Genomic DNA, 16241 nt, shown 5'->3' with positions numbered 1-16241 from the left:
ATGTGCGTTTAAGGCTTCTCCATGGCTTTTCATGGTTTGATGGCTCATTTCTTTTTAGTGCTGGATACTGTTTCATTGATGTATTTATTGATTCACCTACTGCAGGACATCTTGGTTGTTTCCAAGTTTTGGGCATTATGAATAAAGCTGCTGTAAACATCCATGTGCAGGTTTTTGTGTGGACCTAAGTTTTCAGCTCCTTTGGGCAAATACCAAGGAGCACGATGGCTGGATCGCATGGTTAAGAGTGTGTTTAGTTTTGGAAGAAGCTACCAAACTGTCTTCCAAAGTGGCTGCACCATGTTGCGTTCCCACCAGCAGTGAACGAGGGTTCCTGTTGCTCCACAGACTCGCCAGCGTTCGGTGGTGTCAGCGCTCTGGACTTTGGCCATTCTAATAGGCGTAGAGTGGTATCTCATTGTTTTAATTTGCATTTCCCTGATGTCAGATGATATGCAGCATCTTTTCAGGTGCTTATCTGCCATCTCCGTGTCCCCTTTGGTGAGGTGTCTGTTCAGGTCTTTGGCCCATCCTTTTTTGTTTGTTTAAAATGTAAATTTATTTATTTATTTATTTATGGCTGCGTTGTTGCTGCGTGTGGGCTTTCTCTAGTTGCAGCGAGCGGGGGCTTCTCATCATGGTGGCTTCTCGTTGCGGAGCACAGGCTCTAGGCATGCGGGTTTCAGTAGTTGTAGCACGTGGGCTCAGTAGTTGTGGCTCATGGGCTCTAGAGCGCAGGCTCAGTAGTTGTGGCACACGGGCTTAGTTGTCCCGCGGCATGTGGGATCTTAGTTCCCTGACCGGGGATCGAACCCACGTCCCCTGCCTTGGTAGGCAGATTCTTAACCACCGGACCACCAGGGAAGTCCCGAGAGGAAATAACTTTATAAACAAATTTACCAGAATGTTTTTTCTTTCTTATCAAGGGTACTTTGACCTTGCTTGATTTGATGTTATACCTTTTTAACTCTTGGTCCAAAAGCTGGTCTTCTGTGTGGTATGCAGGTGTCGTTGGTCCGGTTTCCCCAGCTTCTGTGTCGACCTAGATTAGTGTTGTGTGCTGCAGAAAGTTAGGAAAGTCAGATGGGCTCAGCTGAGGCTAATAGTTGGCGATGTCTTATGAAAATACTAGCAGTTGTAGTGGATTTTCCGAGGGTAGAGATGCCTGCTTTAAATGGTGCGTGCACAAAGCCACCAGGCACCGCGCAGCCTGCGCCGCCCGTCTCCCGTGCCTGGAAGGCTGCACGCACGCCTGCACGTGCGGGCCCGTGAAGGGAACAAACGTGCGTTAACCCGCCTTCGTCCATTTTCCAGCACGTGTGGGCCACTGACCTTCATTACTGCATTCACACAGAGTATTGTGATTGTCATGTAGCCTCTTCACTGTAACTGAAGCTGGGATTGCCTGTCAAAAATTAGTCTGGGGGCTTCCCTGGTGGCGCAGTGGTTGAGAGTCCGCCGCTGATGCAGGGGACACGCGTTCGTGCCCTGGTCCGGGAGGATCCCACATGCCACGGAGCGGCTGGGCCCGTGAGCCACGGCCGCTGAGCCTGCGCGTCCGGAGCCTGTGCTCCGCAACGGGAGAGGCCACAGCAGTGAGAGGCCCACGTACCGCAAAAAAAAAAAAAAAAAAAAAAAAATTATTCTGCAGTTAACTTTCTGATGAGGTGACACAGCAAATGGTAGGAAGTCACGTGCTTTGGCACGAGTTACCCTTAAATTAGAAACAGGACAGTAGGGGAAGTTGTTGATTGGAACAGTTGTAGTTTCACTTGTCTCAGTGCACCTGCGAATCATAACCAAATCGTTTTCAGTGACAGCCCGGCAGGCCCTGCGGCAGGCTCCAGGGTGAAACCTGTCTTCGGAGGTCGTCTGGTTTCTTTGAAGAGCAGACGCCGGAACAGGTCACAACGCAAACTTCTCCACACTTTTCGGCAGCTCAAGAGGAGGCCCTTAGGAACACGCAGCTGCCAGTGCTTTCGGGAAGCAGCAGCTAATCCTCCTTGCATTGCTTCAGGCTGTTGTCATTTCGCTTGGGCATGTGTTTTTACATTAGGTGCTTCAGAAGAGAGCATTTTCATGGCTTTAGGTATTATATAGTTAACAACACCAGCCTTTGTATGAAATAGCTTCCTTAAAGAAAACAGTTTGCCTGCTGTAAGATTGCTTCACGGCACCATGTCGTGAGCAGCGAATCTGGTTTTGTGTGTCCCTTCGGTCCCCTGGGCGTGGTGACACCCTGAGCGCAGGCGTCCTTACTCCACTCACGCCTTCCTTTTCTTCTTCTCAAAGCTGCCCTCCTTCCCTTTTCTGACAGAGCAGAGCACTGATGTCCTCAGTGGGGCCATCTGTCTTGGGGCCCTCAAGACAGAGTAAGGGTGGGAAGCTATAAAGGGAAGGCTTTCAGAGCCCAGGAAAGGTGCCTGCATGCCCCCTGGGTCCCTGTCCCACGCCCCGAGCAGGTGCTGTGCTTAGTTCAGACTGGGCCGGGGGTGGGGGTGGGGGGCGAGTCCAATTCTCCATTCAGGTAAGCGGGGGACTAGATGCATGTTGGTAATGGTTAGATTTGCTGTTAATTTGGTTATAGTCTCCCTTTCCTCCATTTTCACTCAGTTAAAGAACTAGGTTATCAAATTAAAGTATAAAAATCGCTAGCATTCACTTGATGGGAAGGGACTCACATGGACTTTCCAGGGCATTGGAAATGTTCTGTGTCTCCACATAAACTAGTCAAAACTGATTGAATGGTACCTTTTCACCGAGTATAAATTATACCTGAGGAAATGAACAAGCACTCCTCCCCTTCACGTATGCAAACCAACCAGTTGGAAAATACAAAGGAAGAGAGAATCCCGTCTACAGTGGCCACAAAAAAGATAAAATAATTAGGAAGAAACTTAACAAGAAATGTGCAAAACTGTAGAAGGAATCTTTTGACATCCTCCTGAAAGGCACTGGGGTGGACTTAGATACGTGGAGAGACTGCCCTAAGGATGGCAGTTCTCCCTCGGCTAGTTTATAAAATCAGTGGAATCTCACTGAAAATACCAACAGCCCCCCTCCGCCCCCCGAGCTAGTCAAGCTCTTAAAGGTCACACACTCATGAAGCTCTTGCAAATAAAAAGGCAGGAGTGAAAAGGAGAGCTCTGGGAAGAGAAGCTACAGAGGGAAGTGGCTCCCCAGACCTCAGGACCTGCTGGCGGCTCTGTCCTTGCATAGTGCCTTGCTGGGTGCGGGCAGACGGGCTCGCGGGACGGAGAGAACCGGGGATGAACCGAGACATATAGACCCAGTGCAGACGGAGTCGGTGTGAGATGATAAGGGAGAAATCTCCAAGTGCTGGGAGTGGACTTGTAAATAAATCATGTCGAGACAACCTCACAGCCATTGGGAAAATGGGACACAGCGAGGGTGGAGGGCCCTCCTGCCCTGCAGGCTGAGTTCTTCCCTCTGCCCCCCTCCCCCGCCAGAAACAGCGTCAGGGCAGGATCTGGATGCTGGACGAGCCCCCCAACAGGTCACAGCCCCGCCCCAGCCCTGGGCAGGCTCCCCTTTTGAGAAGACGGTGCTCGTGGCCGGGGTTAAAGTGGGACCCATGGGTACGTCTGGAAGTGCACAGTCCCTGGGCCACCAGACTGGCCAGCAGGACACCGAGTGTGAAGCAGACTCCGCTGACAGGTTAAGCAGCTGTGCCCGCCCCTGGCTGTGAGGGAGACGGTCACCCTACCCTGGAGAAGTCCTGCGAGTGGAGGCGTCCAGCCAGGGGCTCCCTCCCTCTCCCTCACGTTCTTTCCAGAGGCCACTGTTGGACCATTCTTAGAAATTTAGTGGGAACCCCAAACAGGAGGGACTCGGGTGTGGTGACTTGCTTTGCATTGTAGAGGGGACACGCTTGCACTGACCTGGTGGTCTGTTGGCGTGCGGCTTGCCTAAGGACGCAGGGCCCTTTGCTCCCCAAGGGTTCGGTCTCTACCTCCTTGGCTTTCCCAGTAAGTTCAAGACCTCTTGCTTAGCCATCTTTAGCCGATTCCGCAGGCCCTTCAGCACGTGCAGCCGTAGGCCTGGGGTTGGAACCCAGAGCCTGAACATGATGGAGGCCAGGCAGCTGGCTGTGCTTCCTCTGCAGCCCCTCGCTGGCTCTTACCCACCTTCTCTTTGCAAATAAATACCAGGAAATGCCACCACCTGTGGCCTAGGTGATCGACGGGGAGGGAACAGGTTGCACCTCTTCCTGCTTATAAACCTGACCCTAGACGCCACCCCTCCTCGGGGAGCCAGTGCCTTGAGCTCACCTGCGCTTCCTGTTCTGCTTTGAGCAGAGGCTGTTTTAGGAAAACAAAGGGAAGTGAGTTCACTTCAACTCAAAGTGAAGTTGAGTTTGCAGCTTCTGGGCTGGCTGATTGATTCAGAGTGTGATAAGGTTTCAGCGGTTTTAGGAGAGCCTTTTTCCTGTCTAATAATAACCTTAGGGAACAACCATGCTCTGCAGGATGCTGTGGAGGCATCCTGGCTGCTGCAGGGCGCTGAGCCCATCCCTGACCTCCACTCTGAGCCTCAGTAGCAACCCCTCCCCCTAGTCGTGACGACCAAAAACATCTCCAGGCATCACCCAGGGCGGGGTCCCCAAGGGTGCCGGTTGGCCCCGGGTGAGACCCACGGCCTTAAAATAATTCGAGTGCGCCGTTACACAGCTTTATTGCCTACTTTTTAGCCGTTGCTGAAACGACTCCTAGCGGAGTTTGCTGTATTTCGGGCCTGAGTCTCAGGATAGATACACAGGGGTACAAGGGGTGATGGGACAGAACTGAAGGGTTTGATGAGTATAATTGAGTCCTTAGCATTTCTGAGAAAACCAGTCACAGTCGTTCGGCTGGTCAGTCAGTGTTCAAGACACGTCTGGATGTTCTGTCTTCACATGAAAATGACCCCTTACCTAGTGGAAAAAGGCATTTAAAATCACTGACCCTGTCCTGGTGTAAGAGTGACACGTTGACTCAAGGGAAGGTCTCGAGATTTTTGTCTCAGGATGGGAATCACTCGAAGGGCAGGGGTGGGATAAGAACCGTAGGGTGTTGGAAGGTGTTCATGCTGGGTGTTTTGTTTTCATACTGATTTGTTTACATTGTATATGTGAGAGAGTTTCATGGTAATGTTTTGTAAAAAGATTGTAGCAGGGTGCCAGTTTGGAAATACTTTTTTTCCCCTCAAATAAATTCATTCATTCATTCATGCATTTATTTATTTATTTTTGGCTGTTTTAGGTCTTTGTTGCTGCACACTGGCTTTTCTCTAGTTGCGGTGAGCGGGGGCTACTCTTCATTGCGGTGCGTGGGCTTCTCATTGTTGTGGCTTCTCTTGTTGCAGAGCACGGGCTCTAGGCACACGGGCTTAAGTAGTTGTGGCACATGGGCTCAGTAGTTGTGCCTCACGGGCTCTAGAGCACAGGCTCAGTGGTTGTGGTGCACGGGCTTAGTTGCTCCGCGGCATGTGGGATCTTCCCGGACCAGGGCTCGAACCCGTGTCCCCTGCATCGGCAGGTGGATTCTTAACCACTGCGCCACCGGGGAAGCCCGGAAGTGCTGGTTTTAATCCAGATACTGATTATACAGTAGAGAGGACATTTATAAACGTGATAGAAATCTCAGGTGTGAAGGCTGCAGTTTGGAATTGTCATTAAACTTGAGGCCTAAGAAGCAAATTTGTAGGTAGGATCACTTGGACCTGTGATTCCCTGGGAAGTTTGGGCTGAAGGAAAGAGAGCATGAGGAGACCCCAGCGTGGTGGAGTAGTGAAGCTGGGGTTCCGGAGCCCCAGGGTAGCAGCTCAGCGGTGCCAGCAGTCGGGCTGGGAACCCGCCATCACTTCCAGGGCTCCCTGAGGAGGGCACTCGGCGAAGGCCACCCCTTGATTTCTGGTCCTTTCTGGGGAGAAGGGGAGAAGGAGTTAAGATCATCTTGGGTTAAGTGAATATTAACCAGAAGTATTTTTATTTAAAACGATGGTTGAAAATTTTCAGTAAGCCCTCAGCTACTGACCTACCTTAACGTAACATCACATTTTCTGTGATTTCACCTCGGGTTGAACGGAAGCCGTGTCGGAAGGCCGTGTGCAGAAGAGCAAGGGTGTTACTGCATCCGTGCTCTGGCCTTGCACAGGGCAGACGGTTGCTTTCCTAAAACCTTTCTAAGGGGACGTTTCTAGTTAGGTTCTCGGCAATCCACACTTGGTAGTGGTGTGTTCATCCAGGTAGAGACAGCGTCACAAAGCTGGGTCATAGGTACCGGGATGGTGGAAACAGGATTGAGGGACGGGTTCCAGGGCCCCGTGGAATGTCCTGTGCGGGTGGGGTCCTCAGGCCCCTCAACGTGGTGTTCAGTGTTCGGCACGCGTTGCGTGTATGTTTTTTCCCGGAGAGGCACTCTTTCATTTCATTAGCAAAGGGCTTCATAACAAACAGGTCAAGGACCACGGCTGTAGACGGCCCACAAAAGGAATCCAGCGCCTCAGGGTGGACTCTGAGCCTCCCATGTGCCCCTTCCCTGGGCGGGGTCCCCGCACCCAGCGGGCTGTCACTGCCAAGGAGCTCTCTTTCTGTCTCCCTTTCTCCCTTTGTTGTCCCGTCTCTATCCTCCCCCCACGATTGAGTCCATGCAGGAAAATGTTGTTCTTCTAAAAACTGGGTTTTGTTTTCTCCGCAGATGACCTAGGGTAAGGACCAGTGAACGGAGGCCCATGGTCTCCCGAGAGGCTGAGGACCAGCCCCTCGAGCAGGGCGCCCGGATCCCGGGGTGGGAGGCCCTGAGGCCCCGTCTGACCGGGCAGGGCTTTTCCTCTCTTGCAGATCAACCAGTCCCTCGATGGGGAGCGACGGCGGCCTACCTCTGTGTGTCACCTGCCCACCTCTCTGTAGCAAGGAAAGGAGCTTCAGCACTTCTTCAGTAATGATGATGAAACTGGTATTAACTGAATGGCATTTATGGATTTTTAACTCTAATTCACAGTAAACCCCAAGCCATATGTTGAATCCAACCAAAAATCGTTCTATTCTGCTGCGTGTCTCATCCGATTGTGAGAAGTTTCGAGATACCTGTTTGTACAAAGAGGAATATAAGTATTATTACTTGCTGGAGGAACACACTGAAGCAGAAAGAGAAGACGTCTTAATTTATCCTTAAAGATATATGATAGAATTATTTATATAGGTAGAGTAAATATATATATATATATATATTTTTGGTGGTAATGAAAATGGCCCCGCAGAATGCCGACTCGGAATCTCTGCGAGTTCAGGAGTTGCCGGTGCCCCTGCCGGACCTGCAGAAGCCGGGGAGCGCGGAGGCGGAGACGCACGACGAGACCGTCAGCGAGGGGTCCATAGACCGCATCCCCGTGCGCCTGTGGGTGATGCACGGGGCTGTGATGTTTGGCAGGGAGTTCTGTTACGCCATGGAGACGGCGCTGGTCACGCCGATCCTGCTGCAGATCGGTAAGTGCCGCCTGGGCTTCCACGGGGTCCTGGCCCCGGGCCTTAACACGCCCGTGAGTGTCGGCACGCACACGGAGCACCGCACGCTGGCTGGCTGTCCCCGGCCTCCTCCCCCTTCAGCCTCCTCTGATGGGCTTTCCCCGTGTCCCCTGGCGGGGGTGGGGTGGGGTGGGGGGGAGGTCCTCGGATGCTCTCGTGGAGTCAGAGGTCCCAGCCAGCTGGTGGCTGGGCGTTCGGGCGTGTGTGGCGTTCCCAAGCTCTGGCCCAGCGCGTGCCCACCTCCCCCGAGGTGCCTCCAGACGCGGCCACCAGCTGGGTAAGCCCTTGAACCCCGCTGCCCCTCACTCGTTCGTAAAGTGAGGTCAGTCGCAGACCAGCCCGGGTTGTTGGGCAGGAGACATGCCCGCGCTCAGAATAGGGCCTGGCTGAAGAAGACACCAAAGAATGCTGTGTGTGTTTGTTTTGTTTTACTTTCATCATATTGTTGTTATTATCGACTTAAATCTGAGTTTACTGTGGACTTTAGGTGGCTGAATGATGGATATTTCCAGAAATTCTCAGAGGTAACACTCAGGTTAGCATTACTAAGCCTGGTATATGAAAACGCTGGCATCCCTTCCAAATTACCACTGGGGGTGCCTTAGGCCCTAAAAATGTGGCCAGGGTATTTAATTTTCCCCGTTGCTAAGAAAGTTTTAAAATCTGTAATTTTCCAACTGGATAAGGGGCCAAACTATTTAGAAGCATGTTTCATTCTAGAATTCCACATGTGTCTAGTAAAATATTTAAACAATCTATTTATTTTGGCTGTTACAGGAAAGTTTCTCTGAACGTGGTAAAATGTTTCTTGTTCAGAGAGCACAGGCTAAGGCCCAGCGTGGTGCAGATCAGTTAGAGAAGCATGCGGCCCCTTCAGTTATGAACAGGCCCCCTGGCGTCAGGGCGCTCTGCAGGCAGATGCACTTGGGCATTTCACAGCACAGCAGGTGCCGTACCTGTCTTGTCAGGCGCGTTAATAAAGGAGCAGGCTCGTCACTCTTAGTGTTTAGGTTGCTGTGTTTCAACATGTTTTCCCTTTGGCATCGCTGGTGTTTTATTTTTCATCTTTGAAAATAAGAGGCCTGGGCTTCCCTGGTGGCGCAGTGGTTGGGAGTCCGCCTGCTGATGCAGGGGACGCGGGTTCGTGCCCCGGTCCAGGAGGATCCCACATGCCTCGGAGCGGCTGGGCCCGTGGGCCATGGCCGCTGGGCCGGCACGTCCGGAGCCTGTGCTCCGCAATGGGAGAGGCCACAGCAGTGAGAGGCCCGTGTACCGCAAAAAAAAAAAAAAAAAAAAAAAGAGGCCTGAGAAAGTGGCCCGGATGAGTTAAGAACCTTTTCTGGAGAGTTGGGGGTGGTGGAGTGTGCACCACGTGGGTCACTCTTCGTTCTTTCATCCGTGTGTTGATCACCTCTCATTTACCCTGCTCACCTTCCTCGGGTGCCCACATGTGCCAGGCCACTGGGGGTGGATAGGGCGCCATGTCTGTCCCCGTGCGGCTTAGTCCTCGTGCTGGAGGTGGGGGAGTGACCCGCCTTTGCTGAGAGGAGAAGAGCTGGGGTGAGATGCCGGCCCCCAGAGGTTGCGGCACCCCCTCCCGGGCGGGCTGGGGAGACCTCTCAGGGTGGGCGGCTCCAGAGTGGCAGTGAGGCGAGAGGCTTGGAGACCACCTTTGTGGCCAGACCTCAGGATGGGGTACATCCGGTGGCAGTTAATCTTACCAAGCATTTATTTTGTCCCTTTGCTGTGCAGCGATGTGGGTTCGTGGGTTGAGGCCTTAACGAAAGCAGTGTGGCTAAGCTCATGGGGTCAGCGTCAGGCACCCTTATTTAACTTCTAGATCGTCTCCCCGTGGTTATGGTGACAAGTACAGAATTCAGAACCTCTGATTACTGAGAAATAAGTTGGTACGATTGGTAGAGATTTGGGAGCTCTTATTTCCACATTTCCTTGGTGATAAGTCATGTGTATTGTGGCTCAAAACCCTGGAACCAGCACAGCTCCTTGGAACTTTCACACTTTACAGGCTGTGAGTCTCAATTTCCACACAACTTACATTTCATTGTTTGGTTTTGAGTATTTCGTGTATTACATGAGACTTGTATCTATTTTAGGTATTCCGGGGTAATACGTATTATGTGTTTTACTATATGATACGTAGGCTAGACATTAAGTGTAGCTTTTGAAAGTCGCAGGTACGTTGGTTCCACATGAACATCCAGAAATGGTGATGGAAAGAGGGAGGATTGTCCTCACAGGTGGCCGTGACGGACGGACCCAAAGGAGATGAAGGGGACCCTTGTCACTGACCCTGAACACTGCATAGGTCATGGTCATGGGCAGAGCAGGACTCTGGACAGAGGCTGTTTGCACAGGTTAAAGGAATGCTGCTTAATGAGAGTTGTTCCTAGATGGGCTTAGACTGCAAACAGACGACAGACGGCCAGGGTATTTCTCAGGGTTGTACTTTCATTATACTCTTAGGGGCAACATAGTATTCAGAGTTTTCTGATCTGAGTCAGAGCTTCTTAAAGTTGTCTGTCACACCCAGAGGTGTGGTGTTTATTACTGGATTTTGTATATTAATAATTATTAAAGCTGAAACAGTATTCTCCCACTCAGCGTGGACAGTTTGATCCCCTTGATAGACACATGTCTGCAGTTGGAACCAACACCACAGTTAAGACCAGGAATATTTTCATTGTCCCAGGAGCCTCCCTAGTGGCCCCTCACGTCAGTCCACCTTGACCCCCGTCACCACCCGCCCGCCTCTGTCATACATAGTTTGGCCCTTTCTGAAGTTCGTGTAAACAGCATCACAAGTCCGTGGCCTGGTTTCTGCAGTGCTTTTGTGGTTGAGCCATCCGTCCTGCTGCACTGACTACTAGCCCACTGAGTGGACCCACCCCCCTTTGCTCTATTCATTCACCAGCTGATGGACAGGTGGATTGTTTCCATTTGGGAGCTGTTTTAAATAAAGCTGCTCTGACATTACCTGCAAGGCTCTGTGTGGACCTGTGTTTCATCTCTCATGAGTAGAGACCTCGGAGTGGGCGTCTGGCCGCACGGTAGGTGCCAGGGTTACTTTGTAAGAGAAGACCGTTCCCTCCAGCCTCCACATCCTTCACGGCATTTGTGTTTCCCTAATGAATACTGACTCTCAGCAGCTTTCCGTGTGCTTAGTGGGCATTCGTGTATCTTAGGTGAAGTGCGTGTTCACGTCTTTTGCTGACATTTCAGTCAGGTTGTTTGTCTTCTTAATGAGTTGTGAGAGTTCTTTATTAAAGAGTCCTTTATCAGATATGACGCCCTTGGGCGTCTAGTTCTGTCCGAGGGATGATCCTGTCTTGCACGTCGCTTCTGCGGTGAGTGGCGGTTTAGATGTGATGACGCGCAGCCCGTCCCCGGGCCAGGCTCTTGTGGTCAGTGTGTGCGTGTCCTCTGCCCCCGGGGAGGCTCTGAGCAGCGCCCGCAGCGCCGTCGTTCTGTCACTGTTCCTGCAGGTCCCCGCCCTGCCCCGCCCCCTTTAAGGGCAGATTCAGACGGGCTCACCTAGTGGCCCGTGCCCAGGGGAGGCTCACTGTGTGTGTGTGTGTGTGTGTGTGTGTGTGTGTGTATGTGTGGAAGGAAAGAACGAGTGACGCGCCTTAGATGCCAGACGTGTCCACGTGGCCTCGTCAAAGGCCGGACTCCTGGTTTCCTCGGTCCCGGACGGCCTGCCCCGACCCGGGCACATGAGGCCTCTGGACCTGCTGGCGTGTAGGACACAGAAGGCCTGTGGGGAACTAGGGAACACTAGGGTCAGTGCCCACCCCAAACGGAGCTAATATGCATTACCATTCGTTCCAATTGCGTGTGTTTGCCCTTTAAGCGGATGTGGCCAGTCTCCGTTAGAGATGCGCAACCACTCAGATGAGGACACACGTAGATACTATGGAGACAGCGTTAGTCACCATCCCACGTGAGGAAGCAGAGGCTGGGAGGGCTGGTCCACCTGCCTCCCACCTGCCTCGGGGGAGCCCACCAGGGGGAAGTCGGGTGTTTAAACCTTCAAGTGTCTGGCCCGTGTTTCAGCCTCAGCATCCTGGCAGTGGAAGCTGTAGGTTTCACTGTGTTACAGACCTTTCTGGTTTGTGGTCTCACGGCCATCTGCGAATAGAGCAGGTGGGCTGCGCGGTGAGCAGAGCTGAGGGAAGTCGGTGGTTTCAGCTTAAATCCCCAGCCCTCGGCCTGGCCCCTCCCTCCATCTGCATTTCAAGTCCGCTGCGTTGAGGACCAGGGGAGTCACAGGCTGGGAGATGGGGTGCCCTCCACCCCACAGCGGCCCGGAGGGAGGATGGATGGGGTGGGGAGTGGTCGCCGCAAGGTGGTGCTCGGAGGATACACGGAGTGTGCAGGCCCCAGGAATCGTGACTGGTTCCCATGTGCTTCTGTTGTCCCCAGCGGGCACCGAGGTGGGGAGCTCATCCGCCCCCTGCTGGCTCCACTTCACGGGGGAGACACTGAATTCTGAGTCCTCCTCCGGGAGGCGAAGCACACTCCCTAATCGGGAGGGAACAGAGCCCCACGTGGTCTTGGTTCTGATACCATGGAGATCCTGACAGCTTTGGGTGCTGGGCCCCATCAGGAGGGCGCCAGGGTGCGCCTCACCCGCCAGCAGGTTCCCTGCCCCTGCTTCTGGGAAGGTCCTGCCACATCCCCCCTGCGTGGTTCTAACCAGTGGCGGGCGTCCCAGCCCGTGGCCGCCCATCTCAAGTCGTCTGGGATTCACTTGGTAATTTTGTGGCATACTGAAGGGTAGTGGCTTTGTTAGAATCTGTATTTTCTATTTGGTTGGAATAATTCTTTTCATAATTGAGTGTGTCGCTGGAATCGAAACGGCTCCTTCCGAAGGTCGGCGGCCGTGCTGGGCGTGTGTGGGTGCTTCAGGAGTCCGTCTCATGGCGGCTGCTTTGAAACCCCACCATCTCTTCCCAGGTTTCCATCGCCTGGCGTTGAGGATGACAGCTGAAATCCGTATTTAGGTTAGAGTTAACTTCCGTGGTCCGTCTGTGAGCTCAGACCGTGGTGGTGGGGTAGGTACCGGGGAGCCAGCCTCAGCTACACGCCCGGGCTCTGCACACGCCCTTGGAGGAGGCCAGGTCATTTCTCTTCCCAGCGGTTCCGGGGGGCCAGGGCAGGAGCAACCCCACTGACGACAGGTCAGAAAACCTAAACTGGGCTGAGCAGCTTGTTACCTGGCGCACCCACCACCCAGGGAGCTCCACAGGTGACAAACCAGGTAACTTCATTCTCATGAGATGGTTCTTTTGCCAAACCAATATCTATTCCTGGTTCCTGACACGGTGCAGTGTGGTGGCTTCTCTTGTGGCGGAGCATGGGCTCTAGGTGTGCAGGCTTCAGTAGTTGTGGCACGTGGGCCCAGTAGTTGTGGCATGCGGGCTCTAGAGTGCAGGCTCAGTGGTGGTGGCTCATGGGCTTAGTTGCTCCACGGCATGTGGGAGCTTCCCGGACCAGGGCTCGAACCCGTGTCCCCTGCATTGGCAGGCGGATTCTAACCACTGTGCCACCAGGGAGGCCCGTAAGTGCAGTTTAAATTGGAACACTGTAAACCGTTTGTGATTGCTGGCCCCGGGCGTGAAGTGTGTGCCCCGCCACCAAGGACACCGCAGCACTCTTGGCCTCGTCCACAGCAAGGCTTTTGTCCAGCCAGTTTGGGACCTGCATTGAGGGCCCCTGATTCCAAGTGAGCACCTCTTGTGCCGGAGCCTCTGGACCAGCAGCAGTGCTATCCCTCAGTGCTAGAAGGCGATGCTGCGTTGCTGGGCTGTGGAGGACAGAAGGCCCCTGTGACAGCAGAGGAGGAGGTGGGTGTGACGCCAGGACAGCCCTCCCTCCCTGGTCCTGTTGGCCGAGACCTCTGGTCGGCACAGCATAGGAGGAACGCCCACCTCTCGTGGGAGACACTGCAGGCCAGCAGTCCCATGACTGCCAGTCCCGTGAGCTCGGGAAGAAAACGGAGCAGGCCCAGTGCAGCCACCGTGGTTCTACGTCGTCCCTCGCAGGGGAGGGTGCCTTTAAAAACTTCAGTTCTGGACTTCCCTGGTGGCACAGTGGTTGAGAGTCCGCCTGCCGATGCAGGGGACGCGGGTTCGTGCCCCGGTCCGGGAAGATCCCACATGCCGCGGAGCGGCTGGGCCCGTGAGCCATGGCCGCTGAGCCTGCGCGTCCGGAGCCTGTGCTCCGCAGCGGGAGAGGCCACAACAGTGAGAGGCCCGCGTACCGCAAGAAAACCCCCAAAAAACAAAACAACTTCAGTTCTGCTTTCTTGAATATCCAGCATTTTCAGCAAGTTCAGCGGTCACGTAGTGAGACTGCGCCCCTCCTGCCCTGCAGCACCTGGTGCTGCCCCTGCAGGCAGCCGGTTTCGTGCGCCTTCATCAGGAGGTTCCCACACGTGTGACACACGCGACAAGCCCCCAGCAGCAGCAGAGCATCCAGGGCAGGTAGAGAGCCCAGGTCCAGGTCAGAGCAGAAAGCCCGTGCTTTCTCTCCAGGCCGAAGCTGTGTGGCAGCCCCGGGGAGGGGCGGGGCGCCTTGGCTCTGCCCTCGCAGGAGGCTTCCCGCTGCCCTCGGGGCTGCCCTCGGGGCTGCCCTCAGGTGCCTTCAGCATCACCGTCATCTCTCCCGCTTCCTGACAGGCCAGGTCTGTTAACACACTGGATTCCCACCGTTCGTCAAGCACTGCAGCTTTAGGAGGGGCCTGTAAAAATATGTTATGTTCTTAGGGTTCAGGCTCAAAGCGTCAGATAAAGGAGGTCAGGGGGCACCTATAAAAACTGCTGTTTTGTTAGTGTCGAGGGGGTTCTGGTAAGACCCACAAACCCGAGGCGAGGAAGAGGGTGAAGGTGTGGCATGCTGGGGGCTGGGGGCCCAGAGGCCCCAGCAGGCATAGCAGCACCCGTGCCTGCTTCCTGCAGGGCCTGTGGTCTGAGGGCAAGGGAGGGGCTGCCCAGGAGCTCCTGCACACCAGCTCCTGCTGCATGCTGGCACTGGAGGTAGGTGCCCGTCATTTGCATGCCGTGTGTGTGCATGTGTGCGCGTGTGTGCGTGGGTATAATGTGTGCGTGTGTTGTGTGTGTGCACACGCATGTGTATAATGTGTGCGCGTGTGTGCACGGGTATAATGTATGCATGTGTACATATTAATGTGTGTGTGCCCTCAGGTGCAGCTGATGAATCTGGCCTCAGAGTTGGGATCAAGTGGGAGCGTGGGGTCCCCTCTGAGAGTCTGGGAACAGCCTGCCCAGAGCCCTGAGCAGACCTCGCTGAGGGGCAGGCGCCCTCCTGGGCTGACCCAGTCTGTTCCCAGACAGCCTTTTCCCTTGGGAAGCAGACCCCCGCCCATGGCTTCCTTCTTGGTTCAGGAAGTGTCCTGGAGGGAAGAGGAGAGTCATAGAGGAATGTCCTGTGGTCTCTGAGTTGACGGCGAGACGCGACTTCTCGAAACCTGCCTGATGATGGTCGGGGGCGCCGTGATGGCCTGGGAATGACCAAGTGGTTTGCAGGGTTATTTACGCGGAAGGTTAGGTTTATAGTCTTGTCTGTCTCGTTCAGGAGGGGTGAAACTTTGTTCATTTTGTATATGTCTATTTTTCTTCTTGAAACACTTTTCCACTTTCTGTCCTAGCTTAATGTGAATCAGGATTCCTAGGATATGATTTGTCCCAACTTGAACCTCACCTCTTCTTCCTGTGGGAAAAACCTACCCTTTAAAAGCGCGCCTTAAAGAAAACATTCGAAGTTTAAGTGCCTTAACTGCTATAGTCATTTTCCTCCACTCCCCGGATTGCTGAGGGAAACTGACAGCGAGGCCAGCGCCGCTGCAGCAGAGTGGGAACGTGACCCGGGGGCAGCCCCACTGGATCACCCGCCGCATCAACACCCTTCTGTAATCCAGGCCCCTGCCCCCTCACCCCACCCTGAGCTGGAGGTTACAGCCCGGCCCGCCCAGTGCCTTCTTGTGCTGTTGACTCAGGCTAGTGTTCAAAATCCACAGGGCAGCGCCCGGGAACACAAGTCTTTGGTGAGAATTGAGCAATGCAGGTTCATATGCTGTATCCCAAGTGCAAACGCATGTCCCCTGTGGCGTCCTTGAGTGAGCAAGATGTTGCCCACAGGTGACCTGCTGCGAGTTAACCTTTTGCACGACGCATCTAGGCGTGGACCTTCCAGCAGGTGTGCTTTATACCCTGCAGCGCTTCTGCGGCTCAGATGTGCCCGCTGCCTTCCTAGGAATCCCCTCATGTCTCATGACGCGCCGGGGGCCTTCTGCAGGTGGCCCTCTCGGCTGGGCTTTCTGTTTTGTGAAAGGAGGTCTAGCACCTCACTGCCCTCGGTTTCCTTTGTGCCACAGAATTCCTGAGGCATACCTTGCTGGTTCACCTGGCACTCCTCGTTTTTTTTTTTTTTTTTTACATCTTTATTGGAGTATAATTGCTTTACAATGGTGTGTTAGTTTCTGCTTTATAACCAAGTGAATCAGCTATATATATACACACCTGGCACTCCTTGATTTCACGAAGCTGCGTCACTTACGGGCTATTTTCAGAGAATCAGGCCACCATGTCGCCTGAAAGAGGGACAACTCAAGGAGTCTGAAGGCCCGGGAAATGGGCAAGTGGTCCAGGCGCGAGTGGTGGTTCTGGGGACCAGA

The 16241-nt window shown here is 53.8% G+C and overlaps 1 protein-coding gene across 1 annotated transcript in view; it reads left to right on the top strand.

Moving 5' to 3' along the window:
• The window catches only part of SLC45A4 (solute carrier family 45 member 4), a 75894-nt gene that overhangs the window by 33295 nt on the left and 26358 nt on the right, over nucleotides 1–16241 (top strand). The window contains exon 2 of the mRNA XM_060287656.1: nucleotides 6842–7486. Within this exon, the coding sequence (XP_060143639.1) occupies nucleotides 7243–7486 (244 nt within the window). The 5' untranslated portion in view covers nucleotides 6842–7242. The remainder of the gene's footprint in view (nucleotides 1–6841; nucleotides 7487–16241) is intronic.

The sequence above is a fragment of the Globicephala melas genome, chromosome 17, assembly GCF_963455315.2.
Source record: "Globicephala melas chromosome 17, mGloMel1.2, whole genome shotgun sequence".
In the NCBI taxonomy this organism is placed as follows: Eukaryota; Metazoa; Chordata; class Mammalia; order Artiodactyla; family Delphinidae; genus Globicephala; species Globicephala melas.
This window is presented reverse-complemented; position numbering and strand designations above follow the sequence as displayed.